At 34.8% G+C, this 16,034-nt stretch overlaps 1 protein-coding gene across 5 annotated transcripts in view; it reads left to right on the forward strand.

Annotated features, from left to right (window-relative positions):
• The window catches only part of GLMN (glomulin, FKBP associated protein), a 44,619-nt gene that overhangs the window by 20,167 nt on the left and 8,418 nt on the right, over nt 1–16,034 (forward strand). For 4 of the 5 annotated variants that reach the window (XM_015464323.3, XM_005204258.5, XM_005204260.4 and 1 more), the window contains 9 exons: nt 778–965; nt 1,368–1,421; nt 2,804–2,834; nt 2,940–3,029; nt 5,013–5,054; nt 5,154–5,227; nt 6,476–6,560; nt 9,751–9,857; nt 10,736–10,799. In XM_015464323.3, coding sequence (XP_015319809.1) covers nt 778–965; nt 1,368–1,421; nt 2,804–2,834; nt 2,940–3,029; nt 5,013–5,054; nt 5,154–5,227; nt 6,476–6,560; nt 9,751–9,857; nt 10,736–10,799 — 735 coding nt within the window. The remainder of the gene's footprint in view (nt 1–777; nt 966–1,367; nt 1,422–2,803; nt 2,835–2,939; nt 3,030–5,012; nt 5,055–5,153; nt 5,228–6,475; nt 6,561–9,750; nt 9,858–10,735; nt 10,800–16,034) is intronic. The other variant, XM_010803295.3, reaches the window with a different exon arrangement.

Consider the following 16,034-nt stretch of genomic DNA (forward strand, 5'->3'; position numbering starts at 1 on the left):
TAAGAGTCGGACATGACTGAGTAATATACACATATATAAAATTTACCATTTTAACCATTAACTGTATAGTTCAGTGGCATTAAATACATTCACATTGTTGTGTAACCATCACCAGCATCTATTTCCAGAACTGTTTCATCTTCCTACTCACTTCCTTCAGATTGTTGGCAGAAATTCATCTTCTTGAAGCTACAGGATTGAGGTCTCCATTTGGCAACCTACTCCAGTTTTCATGCCTAGAAAATTCCAAGGACAGAGGAGCCTGGTGGCCACACAGTTTATGGGGTCGGAAAGAGTCGGACATGACTGAGCTACTGAGCATACACACACTCCATTTTCTTGCTGGCTAGGGACCACTTTCAGTTTCTAGAAGCTGCCTGTAGTTCCCTGCCAGATAGCCCTCTAAATAGGCCCCCTCATAACTTGGCAGCTTAGTTCTTTAAAGCCAGCAGAGGTGAGTTTCTGACTCTTAAAGAGGGCCTGGATCCTCTTTAAAAACATTGTTCCTCTTAAGTCAGGCCCACAGAGGATAGTCTCCCTTCTTAACTCACATCAGCTGATTTGGGGCTCTAATTACATCTGCAAAAATCGCTTCACTTTTGCTGTAGAACACAATCTGATCATGGGGTGGCATCTTGCCATAGTCTGCTGGGTGGAAGCAAGTCTCACAGGTCCTACCCACGCTCAAGAGGAGAGGATTATATAGGACGTGAATATGGGGTGTGAGAGGGCACAGTAGAGTGTCTGCTGTAGCTTCCTTTTTTATCCATTTCACAGGGATTTTTGTCAGCAATTGGATACCCTTTTCCCAAAATGATTTTTAATCATGGAAGGAAAAAGAAGATTTGGGATTATCTTGAATTTGAGGAAGAAGAAGACAAACAGTTATCAGACTCTATGGCTTCTCTGGCATATCTAGTATTTGTACAGGGCATCAGTATTGATCAGCTTCCAATGGTCTTAAGGTAGGAGTTAGTGTTTATGTATTCTAAAAGGAATAGCATCAAACGCATTTATCAAATGTCCAACATATATTTATTAATGTATTAGTACATTTTCAGTGAAGTTTAAACAAAACCTATTTTTATTCTAAGTATTACTGCCTATAATCTTTTTAAAACCAGTAATCATCAGTAGTAAAAAGGGTTGGAGGGGAGGCATTGAAATAGACATAAGGAATGATTGGGACAAGAGTCAGAAAGTGTTAAACTGAGCCTGGTTTGAAGCTGTTGGGCCAGTTGCCAAGAGGGTGGTCTAAATTGCCATCATCTTTTAACTGGATTATTAATGTAATCCTGAGTGGATATGCGCTTCTAAAAGTACATGTATATGTGTATGTATTTATATATACATTTTTTCTATTTTAGCCCATCATATCTTTTGCAGTTTAATATGGGGCATATTGAAGTCCTTTTACAAAGGTAAGATTATTTAAGTGGCATCTCAGAATTAAATAATAGTGTTAAAATAGCCCTTGTCAAGATCAAGGGAAACTACTTTGTCTTTGCCAGACCCTAGTTAATTAATTATTTTATAAAATAGTGAAGCAAGTATTCACAAGAGACAGAAATGAACCAAAGGGATGTTTACAACAAAATTTCTTATTTTAAGCTAAAGATAATATTAAAATATTGTCTTTTAAGGAAATTTCCAGTGATCTGCTTCTAGGGTTTCTTTGCTTATTTCAGAAGTTGGTAAATTAAAATACCTCTATCCCACTGCAGCCTCTTCCAATCTAAGGAGAGGTGGTCAAGAAAGAAATTCATCCATGGTTTTGCTTCATGGATACAATCTGTGAACTGCATTGAAAGACTCTACCTTTTATAGCTTAGATTATTGACAGTGATATCATTCAATGGCTTTTCTCATTTGAGGCACCAATAAGAAGAACTTTATCTTTTAAAAAAAAATTACCAAGTAACAGGTATGCAGTTTTCCCAGATATTTAAGAATCTTGCACAACTCTATGGTTTGTTTTCTTTTTCTATAACATGTTGAAATTCTCTCTTGAGATCAGTCAGGGCCTTTCAGTGCTATCCTGTAGGAATACTAGTGACAGTTTATTAATCCCGTCTCTTCCCAGGTGAAGGAAGATTTGTTACATGGCAAATGTCCAAAGCCTCGGCCTACAAGGCAGGAATTTCCAAGGGTCTCCTGGCACAAGTAGTTACTAACTCTGTAAATTTACTGTATTGTGTATGTGTTAATGATTTTACACAGTTCCTGTTATATACATAAGATGAGAATGTGTATTGATTTTAATACTCAGTTCTATAGTCTTAAAATTTCCAAACTGTTTAGTCATTGAGGCAAAAAACGGAACACTTTTAATTCCTTTTATGGTTAGAACAAGAACCTGGAGCCTAAGATCATATTTTTTGCCACAGATCTTAAATATTTCATTAACAATGATTGTAAACCTTTAAAAAATAAATGGAAAGCATTACTTTATATATAGATATATATAAAGAATTTAAAAGTTAACCAATTAATCAATTAGAATACATGGCATTATATCAGGCATAATTTATTTCTTAGCACTTGGTGTTGAAATTCTACTGATCTGATACCAGGAAATAAGCCCTGAGTGGACTGATTATGGTAAATTTTGCTATCAGTAGCCAAATCAAAAGACAGATCAAAGGTGGATTAAGAATTTTGATTAAGTTCTTCAACTTAAGAATTTCAAATTAAGAATTTCTCCTTAATATGCTTTTTTAAAGTATTTAAAATTCAATTTTTGCTTTATAATTCTAAAGCAATTTAGAAAACCATGTTGATAAATTTTAATACTCTCTTCCAGAACAGAGGAGTCTGTTTTCTCCAAAGGATTGGTAAGATTTGTTTGCAACCATTATAATTTAAATACACAGTCATGTTAACAAATACAGCTGTTGATGTTACCATATTTGTATCTCTGCATATATTTTAATCTGTAGGATCTGTTGGAGAATGGTTTATTGAGAATAGAGGACAACAGTCTACTTCACCAGTACTTAGAAATCAAGAGTTTTCTTACTGTACCTCAGGTAAGTAAAATATGTATTCTAATCTTGAAAAATGCTGCTTTTCTATTCTAAACTTAAGTTCTTCTCAGATTCCTTTCCTGCTTTTTTCTCCATATCCTTTGAAAACTCTGGTACCTTGCTGTCCAGTAGAACTTTCTGTAATGGCAAAAGTATCCTGTTATCTGTGCTGTACGGTTTGAAAGCCACTAGCCATATTGAACACTTGAAACGTGGCTGGTGTGACATAAAGAACTGAATTCTAAATTTTATTTAATTTAACCTTAACTAGCTATATGTGGCTAGTGGCTACTATATTTGACAGTATAGCATCCAGTGGGAAATAGAACTTTCTTCTTTAACACTTTGGTTCTGTAGGAACCTTGAAAAATGAAGCTCCTTTACTTTTATCATAACTCAGGTCCTCAGGACTACATCAAGGCATATATAATTCATTACTACAAAAATATTTTGTTTTTCTCTCCTGTGATTTGTTTTGCCCCTGTTTATTAGTTTTTTGTTATCATAGCCAAATAGGTCTTAGATGTCAATGTAGCAAATTGTTTTTCCACTATTTAAATAGAAAAATCAGTTTCAGTTCGGTCGCTCAGTCATGTCCGACTCTTTGCAACCCCATGGACTGCAGCACGCCAGGTTTCCCTGTCTGTCGCCAACTCCTGGAACCTACTCAAACTCATGACCATTGCATCGGTGATGCCATCCGACCATCTCATCCTCTGTCGTCCCTTTCTCCTGCCTTCAATCTTTCCCAGCATCAGGGTCCAATGAGTCAGTTCTTCGCATCAGGTGGCCAAAGTATGGGAGTTTCAGCTTCAGCATCAGTCCTTCCAATGAATATTCAGGACTGATTTCCTTTAGGATGGACTGGTTGGATCTCCTTGCAGTCCAAGGGACTCTCAAGAGTCTTCTCCAACACCGTAGTTCAAAAGCATCAATTCTTTAGTGCTTAGCTTTCTTTATAGTCCAGTTCTCACATACATGACTACTGGAAAAACCATAGCTTTGACTAGACGGACCATGGCTGGCAAAATAATGTCTCTAATTTTTAATATGTTGTCTAGGTTGGTCATAGGTTTTCTTCCAGGGAGCAAGCATCTTTTAATTTCATGGCTGCAATCACCATCTGCAGTGATTTTGGAGCCAAAAAAATAGCCTGTCACTGTTTCCATTGTTTCCCCATCTATTTGCCATGAAGTGATGGGAATGGATGCCATGATCTTAGTTTTCTGAATGTTGAGCTTTAAGCCACTTTTTCACTCTCCTCTTTTATTTTCATCAAGAGGCTCTTTAGTTCTTCTTCACTTTCTGCCATAAGGGTGGTGTCATCTGTGTATCTGAGCTTATTGATATTTCTCCCGGCAGTCTTGATTCTAGCTTGTGCTTCATCCAGCCCGGCATTTCGCATGATATACTCTGCATTTAAGTTAAATAAGCAGGGTGACAATATACAGCCTTGATGTATTTGGAACCAGTCTGTTGTTCCATGTCCAGTTCTAACTGTTGCTTCTTGATCTGCATACAGATTTCTCAGGAGGCAGGTCAAGAGTCTGGTATTCCCATCTCTTTAAGAATTTTCCACAGTTTGTTGTGATCCACACAGTCAGAGGCTTTGGCAAAGTCATAAAGCAAAAGTAAATGTTTTTCTGGCTTCTGTTAGTATATAATAAGTCTGATTATTTTAAATTAGTGGACTGTATTTCTACATGTTTGATTTCATTTCTTTTGCCACTCTAGACATAATTGAAAATTACTATGTGTTTCTAACTATACACTTGGTAACACCCACTCAATACCAGTTACAAAATGGATTGTACTTAGCTTCCTGTAGGCATAACAGTAGAGTGAAAGGCTTAAGGCAAAAATTACTTCAGCTTTAAATCTCTTATCCTCGTTTCTCTGAATTTTTAGTATACATTAATAATATAGTTGTTTCTTTGTAGTCAATATAATCTAATATTTGAAATAAATTTGTTTTTTTATTTCCAGGGCTTAGTCAAAGTAATGACCCTCTGCCCCATTGAGACATTGGTATGTAAATATCTGGGACTAAATAATAATGAGTTTCAGTGAAAACTTTTAATAATTTAATCTTTAGTTTATGTAACAGTATTATTTGTTCCATTTTAGAGGAAAAAAGGTTTAGCTGTGCTTCAGCTGTATATTAACAAATTGGATCCACAAGGCAAATATACATTATTTAGGTATGTATCAGAGGTTAATTGAGAAATGTGTGGTTGATTAAAAACCAAATTGATGCCATTAATTATTCCAGAGTATTGTATTTTGGTATGTTTTGCATGTAATTCCACTCTCTTCTCTTTGATAGGTAGAGAGGAATTAATCAAAAATTATGGATACATATATAAATATATATATTGTGTGAATATTACATAATAAACTATATATATATACACACTTCAGTTCAATTAATTGAAATACACTAAAATTAAAGTAGACTGAAAAGATTAAACTGAGATTGGTAAGGCTTCTGCTAGAACTTTATATATGTCAATAAATATCCATTATTCACAGTTGAAATTAATGGCTCTTGAAATTAATGGAGTTATAACCTTTGACAGCCTATTCACTTTAACAGTGGAGCTTATTAATAGTAGCGTTTGAGGACCAAAAGATTCTAGCAGCTCTGATTTGAAGATCAGCAAATTTTCTTAAAGGGCCCTAAGTAAATATAGTTTTTATGGGCCACACAGCCTCTGTTACAACTGCTCAACTTTGTGTTTGTAGTAAGGGTCAGTGTGTTCTAATAAAACAAAACAGGCAGTAGGCTGGATTTGGCCTGCAGACCTTAGTTTGTTGATACCTGGGTAATAAAAATGAGTTAAAACCAAATTGGGGCAGTGTTAACATGCTAAGTAAGAAGTGTTCTTTGGGATTGCCCAATACTAGCACTCTTGATTCCTTTTTTCTTCATTTCTGTTTGATAAGAATGAGAGTCAGTTTATGAAATCTCTGTTTGATGCTTAGGTCTTATACCAGCTTTCCTATTCTGATCTACCTGTATTCCTACCCAGAAGACTCCTTCTTCTTAGGTTGATCAGGTTGAGTTTCCTTTCTTTGCAATTAAGTTAATCTAACCAGACTAGTCAAACAGGGAATAATTTGGGGAGTTTTTAAGCTATTATACTAGTGACTGTACTTGTTGTGTTAGATCATTGCACATAATGCATATATGCACATTGCACATATATGCATAAAAAGATTCAAATTTGGTTTAATAGAAATTTCTTTTTGGAAAAACCCAGTTAAAATAGAATTTGCCAGTTAGTGAGGGCAGTAGCCATAACAGGTGACTTTGTCATTGTCTGCACTGTTTTTTCCTATTTCTGCAAATAACACATGGCCCATTTGAATTTGTAAAACTTTGATCATCATTTAATTTATAATGCAGTCCAGGATAATTTCAAATGTATTGTAATTTTGCTTTAAAGGTGCTTACTGAGTACAAGTAATCACTCAGGTGTGGAGGCCTTTATTATTCAAAATATCAAAAATCAAATTGACATTTCGTTAAAGGTAAGAGCATAACTAAGGTGTCAATTATCAATTTATTCTTTTATTTTGTAGGACTTTTTATTCATTTGTGGAATACATTAATGTGGAATCTTGCGCTGTGGACCTTTTCTATCTCTAATATTAGGGTACAGGCACATCTCAGAGATAGTATGGGTCTGGTTCCAGATCACCATGATAAAGCAGAAATCTCCATAAAGCAAGTCACACAAAATTCTTGGTTTTCCAGTGTATATCAAAGTTAATTAGACTACATTTTAATCTGTTAAGTGCAGTAGCATTATGTCTAAAAAATACAATGTACATACCTTAATTTTAAAACACTGTTTTTCTTAAAACTGCTAACTATCATCTGAAACTTCAGGGAGTTGTAATCTTTTTCCTAGTGGAAGGTCGATGTTGATGGCTACTGATCAAGGTGCTGTGGCTATTTCTTAAAGTAAGACAGCAGTAAAGTTTGCCAAGTTGATTGACTGTTTCTTTCACAAATGATTTCTCTGCAGCATGCAAAGCTGTCTCATCATTTTACCCATAAAAGTTCTTTGATTATTGAAGTCAGTCCTCTCAAACTCTGCCACTGCTTTATCAACTAAGTTTTATGTAATATTCTAAATCCTTTGTTGTAATTTCAGCAGTCTGAATAGCATCTTCATCAGGAGTCTATTCCGTCTCAAAACACAATTTTCTTTGCCAACCTAGGAGAAACAGCTCCTCATCTGTTCAGATTTTATCATTGAAATTGCAGCAGTTCATTTACATCTTCAGGCTCCACTTCTAATTTTAGTTCTCTTGCTGTTTCCACCACAGTTATTGTTACTTCCTTTTTTAAAAAAATTTTGGGTGTGCTGGGTCTTAGTTGCAGTATGTGGGTTTTCTCTGATTGTGGCATGTGGGCTTAGTTGCCCTGTTACACGTGGGATCTTAGTTCTCTGACTAGGGATTGAACCTACGTCCTCTGCATTGGAATGTGGATTCTTAGCCACTGGACCACCAGGGAAGTCCCTCCGCTGAAGTCTTGAACTCTTCCAAGTCATCTGTGAGGGTTGGAATCAGTTTCTTCCAAATTCCTGTGAATGTTGATATTTTGACCTTTTCTCATGAATCACGAATGATTCCAGAAGGTTTTCAGTTTGTTCTGCCCAGATACATCAGAAGAATCACTGTCTCTGAAGCAATAGCTTTATGAAATGTATTTATTAAAGACTAAGACTTTAAAGTTGAAATTACTCCTTTTTCCATGGGTTGCAGAATGGATATTGTGCTAGCAGGCATGAAGACATTAATCTCATTTTATATCTTCCTTAGATCTTTCAAGTGACAAAGTACATTGTCAGTGAGCAGTAGTAATATTTTGAAAATAATCTTTCTTCTGAGCAATAAATCTCAAGAGTAGGGTTAAAGTGTTCAATAAACCACGTTATAAACAAATATGCTGTCAAGGTTTTATTGTTCCATTTATACAGCATAGGCAGAGTAGATTTGGTATGATTCTTAAAGGCCCTATGATTTTTGGAGCAGTAAAAATTAAGCATTAGTTTCAACCTCAAGCCACCAACTGTATTAACTCTTGAGAGTTGGTCTGTCCTTCGAAGCTTTGAAGCCAGGCATTTTCTCCTCTAGCTGTGAAAGCCTAGGTGGCATCTTGTTGCAGTATAAGTCTATTTTCATCTACATTGAAAATCTTTTGGTTAGTGTAGGTATGTTCATTAATTACCTTCCTGTGCTGTGCATAGTCACTGAGTTGTGTCCAACTGTTTGCAACTTCATAGACAGTAGCCCACCAGACTCCTCTGTCCATGGGGATTCTCCAGCCAAGAATACTAGAATGGGTTGCCATGCCTTCCTCTAGGGGATCTTCCCAACCCAAGGATCGAACCCAGGTCTCTTGCATTGCAGGCAGATTTTTTACCATCTGAGCCACAAGGGAAGCCCAAAATTACCTTCGGAGATTTTCTGAATCACTGCAGCTTCTACATCTGCACTTGCTGCTTCACCTTGCACTGTTAGGTCTGGAATTGGCTGCTTTTTCAACCTTATGAGTCAACGTCTACTAGCTTCAAACTCCTGCAGCTTTCTCACCTCATAGCCTCCATTAAATGGACGAGTCAGGGCCTTGCTGTAGATTACATTTTGGCTTAAGAGAATGTTGTGGTTGGTTTGATCTTCTATCCAGACCACTAAAACTGTCTCCATATCAGCAATAAGGCTATTTCACTTTCTTATCATTTGGGTGTTCAGTGGAGTAGCTCTTAAATTTCCTTCAAGAACTTTTCCTTTGCATTTAGGCTAACTTGCATTTAGGCTAATTTTGGCAAAAGAGGCCTAGCTTGGCCTTCGACATGCTTCCTCACTAAGCTTAATCAATTCTAGCTTTTGATTTAAAATGAGACTTATAGTACTCTTCCTTTTATTTGAATACATTGTAGGATTATTAATTGGCCTAATTTCAGGACTCTTGTGTCTCAGGAAATAGGGAAGACCAAGGAGAGATAGAGACAGAGGAATGGCCAGACATTGGAACAGTCAAAACACACATACTTTTCAAGTTCACTGTCTTCTGTGAGCATGGTTCATGGTGCCCCAAAACAGTCAGTTAATGATAATAACATCAAAGATCACTGATCACAGATCACCCTGAAAAATATATAATAATGAAAGTTTGAAATTTTGGAGAATTATCAAAATGTGACACAGATGTGAAGTGAATAAATGCTGTTGGAAACATGGTACCGATAGACTTACTTGACACAAAGTTGCCACTAGCCTTCACTATGTAAAAAATGCAGTAAAGTGCAGTGCAGTAAAATGAGGTGTGCTTGTATATTTCCCCCATTTCTACTCTTTTTTAAAAACTTGGATTTTGAAATTGTTAACTATAGATTTAAATTGTATTAATTCTAATATGATTTCTTTTTGTTTTGCTGCATACTTGTGAAATATTAATGGAAACTGAAGTCTGTAAATACTCAGTAATTCCATATAGAGAACAGAGAAAGAGCATACCAGTGCTCTCAAACTAGCAGGGTTTGTTCCAAGTGCCTGGAAATAGTGAATGGAAATCAAAGTTAAAGATATGTATTTAAAATGTGTAACGGCTAATTTTTGTAGTATCAAGGTACTAGGAAAATAAATACTACATGTATTTATCAACCTGTTATTTAAAGCCTTTTTCATGTTTTCTTTTGCTTCTTAGAAAACACAGAACAAATGGTTTACAGGACCACAGCTGATTTCCCTTCTGGATTTGGTACTCGTTCTCCCAGAGGGTGCTGAAACAGATCTACTGCAAAACTCAGATAGGTGAGGTGACCATTACTAAGGTTCACATAGTAAATTCAGAATAAAATGTGAAACCCCTGTTTTGGGAACCTAAACTAAAAAAAAACATATTTTCCTGTGATTTTATAGTTAATGGTTAGTTCATAAAATTACATATTTACATGTTTAAATAATTTTTGTTGTTGTTTAGTTGCTTATATGTTTGGATTTTATTGTTTTGTTTTCCAGGACATCTTTTTTTTTTTATACACAATATGTAATTTAACTTTTAGTATTACTAGAATGAATGTTGAGATATAGTTGTATATAAAAGGAATCTTAAAATTCAAGAAGCAAAAGATGGTATTCTCAAACATTAAAGATAACAAGTCTCCCTTGGTGGAGAAGGCAATGGCACCCCACTCCAGTACTCTTGCCTGGAAAATCCCATGGATGGAGGAGCCTGGTGGGCTGCAGTCCATGGGGTCGCTAAGAGTCAGACACGACTGAGCCACTTCACTTTCACTTTTCACTTTCATGCGTTGGAGAAGGCAATGGCAACCCACTCCAGTGTTCTTGCCTGGAGAATCCCAGGGACGGGGGAGCCTGGTGGGCTGCCGTCTATGGGGTCGCACAGAGTTGGACACAACTGAAGTGACTTAGCAACAGCAGCAGTCTCCCTTGGGGAAAAAGAGAATAGTAATTTTCACAATTAAATTTTGTGAACTTGGAGAATGAGAGTAATAAATTATGTTAAGGGAGGAAGATATGTGATAAAATATTTTAAAGGAAAAGTTTTGGATGCCCAAACATAATTGTAGAAATATACCCAAGGTTTTAACTTAACCTTTATTCACTGAAATTGCTGATTATGTAAAATTGTACTGTTAAGTAATAAATCATATTTTTGTAATTAACAGGATAATGGCTTCATTGAATTTATTGAGGTATTTGGTTATCAAAGATAATGAAAAAGACAATCAAGTAAGTGAATTTTTTTAAAAAGAAACTGTATTATTCAAATGCGTAAGGAATGTTTTGTTATTTTCTTATCAATATCTACTTAAGCCAGTGAGTAATATTTTACCCAGTTGCAATAAGTGCCAACAATTATTCTTTAAACTTGAAGTGAATTCCCAGGAGTCCTTACCACCCCACATCCACTTGCCCTTACCTTTTCCTGTTGTGCCTCTGTGCTCTTGCTGTGAGCATCGCTTAGCTCTGTTACGTAGGTAAGTTGCAGCTCCTAAGTTAACTAACCTTTCGAAACTCAACATATGTTTGCTTATCTTGTTCATTAACCTTCACCTATATAGCTCATGACTTATGTCTGAGCTATACAAAATAAAATAATCTGATATCCCCCTCATCGGACTTGACAAATTGAAGCATTTTCAGCACTAAATCTGTTAACAGCACCTTTTGAATAATGTGTAGGAAGTTAAAATTTTTAAAAATAGTGCACCATAAGAGGTATTCAGTAAGCAGAAAACTATTTGAGGGATATTTGTCATACAGTAAAATTATATTTGCTTTTTATCTTCTCTTTCTACTTAACTCTAATAGTTCCTTTCTCTATATGTGTCATCTTATTAACTGTAACTACCTGAATTACATGCATGATTAAGCTTTTTAGAAAGTAATAAATGAAATGAAAGTAATTGAGTTTTATATAAGAATCCCAGAGCCTTTTTTTTTTTTTTTAAAGTAAATCATGATTTGGGATCAAACATTTATGGAAAAAGTAGCAGTAGATTTTTGACTGAATCTATTAGGTTCATTGATCTGACTTCCCATTCATTGCTCTTCGGCCAAAAATAGTTATGTGCTATCACTGACTAGTGGATACTCTAAACAAGGATGCTTTTTTTTTCTAACGTTTTTTCAAACATAAAGCCAAGTTGAAAGAATTTCAGAGTGATCACTGTTTTATGTGCTGCAGAGATTCTACTGTTAACATTTTACTCTGCTATTATCACTTATCCAGCTCTCTATCCTGTACCCATCCTTCAGTCTCTCTTTATTTTTTGATGCAGTTCAGGGTAAACTACAAACATCATCATACTTTCCCATAAATACTTCAGCACACATTTCATTCAAAAGAGTTACATATTTGTGTATAATTTTTCTTTGAGTTAAAGTTCACATAAAATCTAATGCCCAAATTTTAATTATACATTAACTGAGTTTTAACAAATGCTTAGATCTGTTATCCAAATCCTTATCAAATATAGAACATTACTAACATCACGAGAAGCTCCCTTTTCCCCTCCCAGTTAATGCTGATGTCATCATTCCACACCCATCCCTAGCCCCTGACAATTCTATCCTGTCCGGGTGCTATCGTATATTCTTCACTATGCTATCAGTGCTCTTTAGTTTTATTTTTCATAGATGATGTTAGCACAGGAAGGATCTATAACATGCACAAGGGCATATAATTAGCAAGAAGCAGAAATAGCCATGACCAAATGCAGTGACTAGAACTTCCTTTTTTTTTTTTTTTGTAGTAAATTCAGGAGCAGTGGAAGCCCTGAGGCTTCCAAAAAGTGTCCTTAAAGTATGGTATGAGTTTTTACTTTTGTCAGGAAGAGGCCATATCTAGAAATGATCTGATTTGTCTGACAGGGTGAGAAAGCATCTTCTTGATTAGGAGGGATAGATTTATTATTAGTAGGTATGGAGCACAGTGTACCACAGGGATAGCAAAGAGAGGGAAGGCAGAGCAGTTTTAGCATTGTGCAATGTCTACTCTGATATCCACAGATAATACCTCACATTTATTTAGTTTGAATATTATATAGTAAAGAAAAGGATGTAACCAGCTTATAAGACTGCCTTCTTATGTAAGTTTTAAAAATTTTTTCTTAAGAATCAACTATTCCAAAGTATTGCCATGCAGGTTACCATAAGAATCATCATACCAAGGAAACTGGCAAAAAAACAAAACAAAACAAAAAGCCAATCCAAGATGGTAACCTAACATCTTTGAGGCAATTTATTCATCATGGAAGCATTTCTACCAAGTGCAGTCACAGTAGGTCCTGAATATAAATGAGAGGCATATCTGTCTGCTGTGGTTAACAAGAAAATAATAGGTTCTGAGTTTTTAGAAATATTTGATTAAAGGAGAAACAAAATGATATTCTAATGATGCTGAACTGTGAGTAGTTTTATTCAAAAGGACTCCTATCAGTACCTGTCTTTGAGTTAAATATGCTGTGGTGGTAACTAGTCAGATGAAAAGCTGAAAAGCCATCAAAAAAGTGTACAGAAAAACTAAGAACAGGATCATTAAAATATAAAACAAGGTGATTCATAATTGAATAATGATCCATTTTTTTTCCTGCTATTTTGGGTTACTGTCATCTGACTTTCTTCATAAATCATTCCCTTCCTTTTTGCATAATAGGCTTCTTCATAATAGTCTCTTAATCTTCATAATAGTCTCTCCATCTCTGCATAATAATTTAAAAGCACTTTCCCCACACTTCAGCTTCACATAACTTCTTGGACCTTGAAATTCCATCTCTCTCTACTGGTCAAACCAACTTAATTTTTAGACTAGTGTTCACTATTATTTGGTAGGTATCTTTATATAAGTGTTAATTGTTTAATTACAGTAATTTATTCTAATACACAGCCTATAATAATTTATCCCTCACCTTCTAGCTACTCATTTCCTTATCTATCTCTGCTTACCTATTTTTTTTTCCCTAAATAATTTGTCATTGTAATATATAGAAAGCAGGATCAAGAGAAACAATGTAAGACTGTAAAGGCCAGAAGTGTGTATCAGGAACTTTAAAAAATTGAATTATGTAATGTGCACATACATGCTTTTCATTTAGGATAGAACAATAAATACCTGGCATACATCCACGTACATATAGTTCTATATATAATCCACATTTTAGGTTCTCATTTAAATTGTTTCTTTCTCCAAGATTAAAACATATACCCTGTATGTTATTTGCAGAGCCAAATGACTTAAGGTTATAACATTCCTTAATATTACAAGTGATAAAGTTCTAAAATATTATTTCATAAATAAGACATGATACACAAATTAGAAGGGAAAAACTGGGTCTTATTCATTTCCTTCCTTTTATTTCTTCAGTATCATGGTTGACTGTGTCCTTTGCAAGGTCCCTTTCCTCACAATAAATTTCATTATGTTATAAAACTGCCTTTCTATTTTGTGCAACAAACTGCAGTGAAATTTGAAATGTATAGTTAAGCTCTAAAATTGAAATGGTCTCAGTACTCTACCAGTGTGTTGCTTGGGTATAAAATTTTAAAGTAAGCACTTGTGAACATTTCAAATTTTTATCCTTATAACTATTTTTAAAAATCTTGTTACTTTTTTCTAGACATTGAAGTAAAATATGATTTTCTTTGTATTTTTTTTTCCATAAATCTAATAATCTTAAAGAATCCCCCGCAATGCAGGAGATGCAGGTTCAATCCCTGAGTCAGAAAGATCCCCTGGAGGAGAGCATGGGAACTCAAGTAGTCTTGCCTGGAAAATTCCATGCCAGAGAAGCCTAGTGGGTTACAGTCCATGGGGTCGCAAAGAGTCAGACACAGCTGAGTGACTGAGTACACACGCATACCATCTTAATGTAAAAGAGAGAAAATATTCTTGTTTCCACAGCTTCTTCACTCCTACGTGTTTCTAAAAAAATATTACTGTTATTCATCACATGAAAAATTTGTGGAATTATGCAGAACTGAATGTGAACAAATTTTCTTTAGCCTCATTGTGGCACATTTTATTACCTTATTGTAAGTTTTAGATTATGGACTGTGTATTACATTATTGCCATTAAGAGAAACTAAAGTCTTTTATTGAAGTCTTTTATCTTAGGGGGTCTTTATTAGACCTTCTAGAGTTACACTGTCCAATAGACAGTAGCCACACATGACTATTAAATTTTAAATTAATTTTTAAATTTTTAAAATTAAAAATTCAGTTCCTCCTTGGCATTGGACAGCATCATTCTAGATCACTGTTTCTCAGCATATGGGTCTAATAAAAATTACCTGGATATCTTACATAATTCAATTTTTAGAAATTCCTAATATGTACTTGTTTAGATTGATATTAAAAATGGGTGAAGACACAATATGTTAATTAAAAAGGAAGTATAAATACAGCACAGATTGAAGAACAAAAGGAAAGTTACATGAAAACATTCCAATAAAATTTGAAACTTCAATAAAATGGAATTTGTTAGAAAATATAATCTAACAAAACTCTTAACAATCTACTAAGAGAAATCACAGGGCAGATAATTTTTACCATAATTTCAAAAAACATATACTCAAGTCTCATACAAAACATTCAAAAGACTAGAAAAAGTATAGTTGTGTCTAAATGTTATGTTTAGTCAAGTATGACCTTAATACCCAAACAGTCTAGGATAGTGTGCTTCAGTGAAATTACAGGCTCTCCCACATTGCAGGCAGATTCTTAACAAGCTGAACCACCAGGAAAGCCCAAGAATACTGGAGTGGGTAGCCTATCCCTTCTCCAGCAGATCTTCCTGACCCAGGAATCGAACTGGGGTCTCCTGCATTGCAGGCAGATTCTTTACCAGCTTAGCTACTCAGGGAAGCAGATATATAGATAATAATATTACCAAAACCAGATTTAGCAAAAAAAAATTGTTATAAGTCATCAAACTCAGTTGGATTCATTCTGGTAATACAAGGTAATGTAATTTCATAGGTTAAAGTAGAGGAAGTACTTGATTATATCAATAGTTAAATTTATACTATGTATAATATAGCATTTAATACATTCAGTATATAATCATGATAAAAATATTAGTCCACCAGAAAATAATATAACAAAAAATATGAGATACTTAGGAAAACATGTAAAAATATGTGTAAAACTTTATGAGGGAAAAAAAGGGGGGAAGAATGGGACTGTTCAATAGATGATAATGATGGGTAATTTGTCACACTTATGGGAAGGGGGGAATTAAGATGCCTATGTCACATAATATACAAAACAAAATTCCAAATAGATTAAAGACTTAAGGTTGAAAAGGAATTTACAAGTTTTTAGAATACTGTGTAACCTAAGGGTAGAGAAGGCTTTCTTAAGTAAAGAAGCACTAACCACAAATGAATAGATTGATAAAACTAATTGAAACTAAAACCTATTCAAGGAAAGAAAATGCATACAAACTGAAAAAGCCACAAAAA

The sequence above is a fragment of the Bos taurus genome, chromosome 3, assembly GCF_002263795.3.
Source record: "Bos taurus isolate L1 Dominette 01449 registration number 42190680 breed Hereford chromosome 3, ARS-UCD2.0, whole genome shotgun sequence".
Lineage (NCBI taxonomy): Eukaryota > Metazoa > Chordata > Mammalia > Artiodactyla > Bovidae > Bos > Bos taurus.